General features: G+C 35.5%; 1 protein-coding gene across 1 annotated transcript; it reads right to left on the bottom strand.

The window, feature by feature from the left end:
• Nucleotides 1-5,523: 5,523 nt before the first annotated feature.
• Nucleotides 5,524-7,424, bottom strand: LOC149492953 (cytochrome P450 71AP13-like). Its single transcript, XM_089726574.1, has 2 exons — nucleotides 6,388-7,424; nucleotides 5,524-6,302 (listed from the first exon to the last, which is right to left on the bottom strand). Exons 1-2 carry the CDS (start codon nucleotides 7,312-7,314, stop codon nucleotides 5,679-5,681), a joined length of 1,551 nt encoding a protein of 516 aa, XP_089582700.1. The 5' UTR covers nucleotides 7,315-7,424; the 3' UTR covers nucleotides 5,524-5,678.

Below are 7,424 nucleotides of genomic sequence, written 5' to 3'. Positions count from 1 at the left end.
AGCCCAAATATATCATCGGAAATTTTCGATTTGAGAAAAGTTAAAATTTTCGAGAAATAATATGAAACTGCAGCAATTTAATCTATTATGAATATATATAAATTAATTATCCTGAAATCAAATATTGTTACTATTAATATTTTTATTATTATTGAGTTAATGGAGAAAAAGTTATGGAACCTAACTAAAACAATCGAAACAAATCGAACTGAACCCGAAAATCGAATTGATTTTTCGAAAAACCACACGAATAACTTGAGAACCAGTGGAAAAATCCGAGAATCAAGCGAAAATCAAGCAAAATCATCAAATTAGACCAAACCGGTTTGAATCGAACCGGAATGGCCTAGAATTTGCTAGAAACCGCCTTTCTTCTTTCTTTCTTTTTCTTTCTCTTCTTCTTCTCTGCGCGAACTCACCGCCCCCCCCTCCCCTCTCTTGTTTTCCAATCACCTGAGACCAGCGCCTTCGACCACCACTCCTCCACCTCCAGTTTCCTTTTCTCTCTGTTTCCGCTGGCGCAGCAAAGGAGAGCTGTGCTATTCCGATCGGCACAGCCTCCTGCAGCTCCTCTCTTCGATTCTCCGGCAAGATCAACCAAGGACCGGTCGATTAGACCCTCCTCATGACGCTAATAGCTTTGTTGGCCACAGTCCTCGTCAGTTCCATCCAAGTTCGTACCAACAGTATCGGTTTTGAGCATTCGAGCTATTTTCGATCATTTTAACCGGAAATATTCAATTTTCCACACATTCTATAGCTAGGTAAATTGATTTTTGACCCTATTTCAGTATATTTTCATGAATTCTTTGATTATAGTTTAAGAATGAGTGTAGCATGATTATGACTGCAATTATTATTGCTAATACTTAGGCTATTGCAGAAATTTATATATATCTAGCTACTGTTTAGGTGAATGGGATTAGGAATTTTGAATTTTTGCTTTTGAATTGGTATATAAAGTGATTCCTATATCGATGGTTACATTATTACATTTATTATAAATCCTTGTGAAGAATTAAGCATTCTTTAGGTTGAAGGTAGCTAGTTAGCTATATGTTCAAGCCCTTGTTATCCTATGAAGGAATTATTAACTTGTTTCCATTTTGAATGAGTTATAAACTAAATTTTATTAAGAAATGTGCAAAACCAATGGATATATCGTGGGTATTAAATAGAAAACTTTGAAGCCCTTGAGCGAGCAACAATTTATTTAGTTGATTTCTTGAATTGTAGTGTTTTGGCCGGATGAGTATGTGAAGTCGTAAACCAGGTTCTTGATGCGGTATAAGCTTAAGTTTAGGAAACTATATTATTGTTGGTGGACAGCAGCTATTTCGGATACTTCGTACCATTTTATATAATCGGCATGGAAACAAATATATGTATGTATTGATATATTTAATACTCTTATGTCGGTTACCGCTTGATAACAATATTCTTGCTAAATTAACAATTCAAATATAAAACGCTTTAGCTATATCTAGAAGTTGTATTTTTATGCCAAAGACAGAAAAATTGATAGGCCTTAATTATATGTTTAAGTTGCGAGTTGGGTTACTTAAAGTGTGCATTAGTTTAGTGACTAATGTAGAGTTTTAATAACAATTAAATATGATGTTTATACCTTGAACAAGAATGATTGGTAATATGTTTGGAACAAGTGAAGGTTATTTTTAATTTGCGAGTTATGGTTGAATGGTGATATTGTTGTTTTGGAAGGAGGATGGGATTTTAAATTGATTGATTGCCCGACGGATGGGCTGTGTGCATTGATTGATAAAGATATAATAATATTGTGATATTTGAGCAGGTAGATAGTCCAATTTTTAAGGGAGGTGCTGCCGAAATTTTGATAGAACTTAGACTAAATTTTAATTAATAACATAATAAATAAGCTTATTTAGACAAATTCTATAATTTGATACATAATAAATAAAGTGCTCTAATTATTTATTTTCGTTGTTATTGTTTATTATTATTATTTATTTTATTGTTGTTGTTTATTGTTAATATTATTATTTATTTATTCATTTATTTGCATTTGAGAATGGATGTCTAATTGTGCATCGCATTACGACGTGCAACTGATCAATATGTCTGCATTTGATTGCAATGTTTGATTAATTATGTTGTGATAATGCTATGCTTTGTTTGTGTGGAATTGAGATGAAGTGGACCACCGTGGGTTTGTGAGGACGGTCTGTGATATGGATCCTGAATATGATATGATATTTGACCGTCGGCCGGGAAAATGGGAGATCGGCGCCCCCGTGTGCACCTGATGATATGGATTATGTGGAAAACCACAGGATGGCTTCTTGTTGTTGCACACCTGATAATCTAGATTTGATTGTAGCCCGCAGGGTGGCCTCCTGTTGTGAGCACTTGATGATCTAGATTGGATGGAGACCGCAGGGTGGCCTCCTGTTGGTATGGAAAAGAAAAGGGAGAATGGAAAAAAAAAAAACAATGAGAGGACTGGTTAGTGAGGATTAGACCAGTTGGCCGTATGGGGGATCGGCTCCCTGGTGCACATGTATGAGAGGGCGAGCCATGTGTGAGGACAGCTCGTTGGGGTTTCAGGTGGCGCCACCGACTAATTTCCACGTGATGTGATTATATGAAGATGTTTATGATTGTGAGTGTTGGTGATATGCCATTTGTGATATGCCGTATGGGGGATCGGCTCCCTAGTGCACATGTATGAGAGGGCGAGCCATGTGTGAGGACGGTTCGTTGGGGTTTCAGGTGGCGCCACCGACTAATTTCCACGTGATGTGATTATATGAAGATGTTTATGATTGTGAGTGTTGGTGATATGCCATTTGTGTGACTGGCTGTGTGAGCATATAACTAGTCGGATGACTAGATTAATATGTGTACACATTTGTGTGACTGCGTGTGTTGTGTAATAATTATTACTCCTTAGAAAACTCACATGTCTTATTTAAATTTTTCAGGAAGTAAGTTTCTCTTTAATTCGGTTGAAGCTATTTTTCTTCACCGCAGGGTTATTAAGAAGTTTTCCTAGTTCTATAATTATTTTGCTATGTAATTATATGTATAAGAAACTATGTATAACAAACAGTTAGTGACTCCGCAGTTGTAGAATTTACATACATCTAGTCGTGTAGTAATATAGATGAAGTAATTCTGTTAGCCCATATTAAAAATGTATTGTATTGTAAATGGGGCTCGAACTGTGAAATGTTGAAGATGATAAATTGAGCCGAGATATAATAAAAATTTTGAAATATATATTGAGATAATAGATTTTAGTGATTCAGGCTTACTACGAGTCTCGAGAGCCTTAAGCTTACCTGGGCCCTAGTGCCGGTCCGGTCCATGGAAACGGGTCGTGACAGTATTCAATTCAAACTCTTATAAGATCCATAAAAATATGATAGTATTCAATTATAACTTTTTAAAAGTCTATACAAATTTAATGGTATTCAAAAAATTGCTGATTTTGAAGGATTTTATAAAATTATTGATTTCGTTGAATTTTAAAGTACTAAATATAAAAAGAAGAGCCATTCACAAATCCATTATTCAATCCAACGATTTCGTCGGATTTTAGAATGCTAGGTATATTTTTATTTTAATTTTGGATTTTAAATTAAAAAATATATATTTAAACCTGTGATTTTTCCACAAGACGGTTGCTAGAGGTATGCGTTGCTAGAGGTATGCAAATTTACCAACCGAACCAAACTACCAAATTGAAAATCAAACCAACTATTTGCTCACTTTTAACCGTGAGTGTTCAATTAAGAGATGAGAAACCCGTGATCTTTCGACCACATGACTGTTATGGGGGTATGGGATGGGCAGCGACGATGTTGGTCATTGTAGGCCTTTCATTGTCCTGGCCAATGAGGTTTTAACTTTCAATAAAGAAGAAAATGATTTTGAAGAAAATTGACGCATTTTTTTTTATCCCTCATTGTTTTTAGTTTTCAATTGGGCTCAAAAACCTTTTAATTTGTTCAATTGGATCTTTAGATTAATTTTGATTATATATATAAAAATCATTGTAATTCAATCAAAATTTATAAAAAAAGTCTAAGCAATTTCATAAAACTGTATGTCAAATTTTAGTGGAATACGTGAAAATCTTAGAAAATCATTTAATTCGATCAAATACAACAATTTTTTTTTTAAATATAACAGAATCTTAAACCGATAAACCCTTTAATTATTTAAAATATTAATTCTATATTAAATATTATTTAAAAAATAAATTAACATAATATATTAAAATAAAAATAATATATTCACCTAAAGAAAGAATTGATTAGCTATACCAAAATGGCGTCAATGTCGTCTTCAGGAGAGAGTTTCTTCGTCTCCCTGCGAGCTCTCTTCTCCTCGGCTTTCGCAGTTTTCTCTTTGCTTTTTCCGGTTTCTTCGTTTTCTTTCCCATTTATCTTTTCTTCTTTCCTTAAACTAAGCCAAATAACCGTACCCTTTGTAAGTGCAGACTGCAGAGTGGTGGCGCAAGAAAAAGAAACCAAACTCTTGAGACTGGGAGATGCATTTTTAAACGATTGCTTCTCTGCGGAAACGATGCCGTTTTATTCGAGGCAAAAAAGTGCCGTGCTGCCGCTATTTTTCATGTTCCAAAACTAAGGGCCAGGCCCAATCCAAGTGCTAGATAATTCTCCGCCGGTTGATACTTGATAATACAGAATTTAAAAAAATCCCATGAAGTGCTACAGTATTTGTTTGGAATAAGTTTCAATTTGTACCCTCAAATTGGATTTGCTTCGATGGTCACTCGCTCTCGAAACTTAAGTAGCATATCTCATTTTCTTTCTCTCTGTCGCTTTCCTTCTCCAACTTGGTAGATTTCGTTTAACAGATGATAGATTTAGGGATATAAGTTTAAAGTTGGGAATTTTGGCTAAGGAGATTGGGTTAAGTGAAATAGTTACTGTTACTGGAGAAAAAAAAATTTTAATTGATTTATTTCTTTTTGTTCATTGCTTTTGGTACACACTTTAACCATTAGTGAAAAATTGGGCGAAATGAGAATAAAATACCAAGTTCGTTGATTTTTTGACCCAAAAGTTCGTTTATGGGTTTTTTGTACATTTAATCCAAGTTCATGATATAAATTGAAACTTTTTCCTATATGTTTCTTTTAAGTGCAAGAGAATTTTAATGGTTGGCTGATGGATATAATTGAAATCAATCAATCCAAATGAAATGCCTATAAAATTACATAGAAATTAAATAATAGTCTTAGCCCGGAAACTCGAAAATGGATATAGAAAAAGACATTTTAAATACAACTTTACACGAATAAATGAAAATATTTTAAGCACATGGAAATGCACATGGCTGGAGTTAAGAGAACTGCATAGAGAACCAGAGAAAGAAAGAAAGAAAATACTCTTATCATACTGAAGGAAAACACTAACAAGCGTGGGTAGCTTTCTCCAGTAAAATTGGATATAGACATATAGCGACCATACAACAGCAAAACAAGAATCCATGATAAGACATGACAAGAAATGAAGAAATTGAGCTCTGTAAGTGGAAGATGCAATTAGAGGTAAATGTGGAGTAAGTACAGAGAAATAGGAGAAAGGTTCGATCATAGCTCAAACCACATTTTTATTTTAAAAGCATGCTAATACTTTAAAAATTACAATTATAACTGGCATTTCTCATTTCTGGCTTAGTGGAAAGTGAGGTGTGGCAATGACATGCAGATGCACAGTTCTGTGCACTGATATGCCAAAAGCTTCTGTATTATCTATATCAGCGGCTTTTACTCCTGCAGGAAGTTCCCAATCAAAGCTATGGAGTAGTTGAGCTAAAGCAAGCTCAACCACTGCTGATCCAAATGCAATGGCTGGGCAGATTCTTCTACCAGCTCCAAATGGTATAAACTCAAAATCCAGCCCCTTATAGTCTATAGTGCTACCCATAAATCTTTCTGGTTCAAAAATTTCAGGATTTTCCCATATTTCTTGATCTCTTGCGATAGCCCATGCATTGATATAAATCCTTGTTCTAGCTGGAATATCATACCCATCTATCACAACATCTTCTAATGATTCTCTTGGCACTAAAACTGGGGCCGGAGGATGTAGTCGGAAAACCTCTTTAATAACAGCTTTCATATATTGCAGCTGATGCAAATCTCTCTCCTGCACAACCGTTCTAACTCCGACAATGCTTCGTACTTCCTTTTGTGCTTTTTCCATAACTCTTGGATTCATCATTAGCTCTGTCATTGCCCAATCCAGAATTATAAAAGTCGTATCAGTTCCTGCAGCAAACATATCCTGTCATACCATAGCAACTAATTAGTATATACAATACTTAAATTGATTTTAAAATTATCAAGAATTAAAACTATAACCTACTAACCAAGATTACTGCTTTAACATTATCCATGGTAATAGGCAAATCAGAAGATGAAGACCCGTTCTTCTCTGTATCAAGTAAAACGTCTACAAAATCTTTCTTTTCTTCTGTTTTTCCTTCGGAATTGCTATGTTCAGCTATTACGCTGTCAAAGAACCGGTCAAAACGTCTAAAAGTGTTGATTAATTTTGACTTCATTCCCGTTAACCTGTGTACAAACTCCATAGAAGGAAAATAATCTCCAAGGCTAAATCCGCCAAGCAAATCCTGGTAATCATTGAGCATCTTTTCAAAACCAATTCTATCATACTCTCCTCCTCCCGAAAAGTCTCTTCCAAGCGCAGCCCGGCAAAGAACATCATTTGCATATAGTCCAATCATCTTGCTTAGGTTGGTGGGTTGTGGATAAGACTCCCCTATCCGCCTAACCAAACGAGCAACTTCTTCTTCTCTAACATAGCCAAAAGATTGGACGCGCTTGGCGCTTAGAAGCTCAAGTACGCAAACTTTTCTTATATTTCTCCAGTAAGCACCATAAGGGGAAAAGACAATATCAGTGCAACCGTAGAAAAGGTATTTAGCAGAATAGAGTTGAGGACGGCTAGAAAGTACAAGATCATGGGTTTTTAGGGCTTCTTTAGCTAATTTAGCGGATGAAACCACAACCGTTGGAATCTCGCCAAGCTGCAAGAATAGGATCGGACCGTACTTGTGAGATAGGCGGTAAAGAGATATGTGAGGCATGTTACCCAGTTGGTGAAGGTTGCCTACGATGGGTAATTTTTTCGGGCCAGGAGGGAGATTCAGTTTCTTTATTTTGTTGTGTTTGTTCTTCGACAGAAACAGATGTATGATCAGTACTATAAAAATGGAGGCGAAAAGCAAGGAGGTTTTGATGGAGCCTTCATTTGTAAATTGAAGGAGAGCCATTGGCTTTGAGTTTTCTTCAACAAACTTTTTGAGTGGTCCGATGTCCAGGTTCAGCGAAGTAGATTTATGTGGCAAGACAGTATCGCCATGCTAATTCTCAAAACAAAGCT

Source organism: Jatropha curcas, chromosome 10 (assembly GCF_041381405.1).
Source record: "Jatropha curcas cultivar XTBG-Jc1 chromosome 10, XTBG_Jcur_1.0, whole genome shotgun sequence".
NCBI lineage: Eukaryota > Viridiplantae > Streptophyta > Magnoliopsida > Malpighiales > Euphorbiaceae > Jatropha > Jatropha curcas.
The sequence above is the reverse complement of the archived record's forward strand: the minus strand, read 5'-3'. Positions and strand labels throughout refer to the sequence as shown.

Excerpts from the sequence above, each read along its gene's own strand:
- LOC149492953 (XM_089726574.1), bottom strand. The coding sequence starts at position 7,314 with ATGGCTCTCCTTCAATTTACAAATGAAGGCTCCATCAAAACCTCCTTG. Across the intron at positions 6,303-6,387 it reads ATGTTAAAGCAGTAATCTTG|GATATGTTTGCTGCAGGAAC; the intron begins GTTAGTAGGTTA and ends ATGGTATGACAG.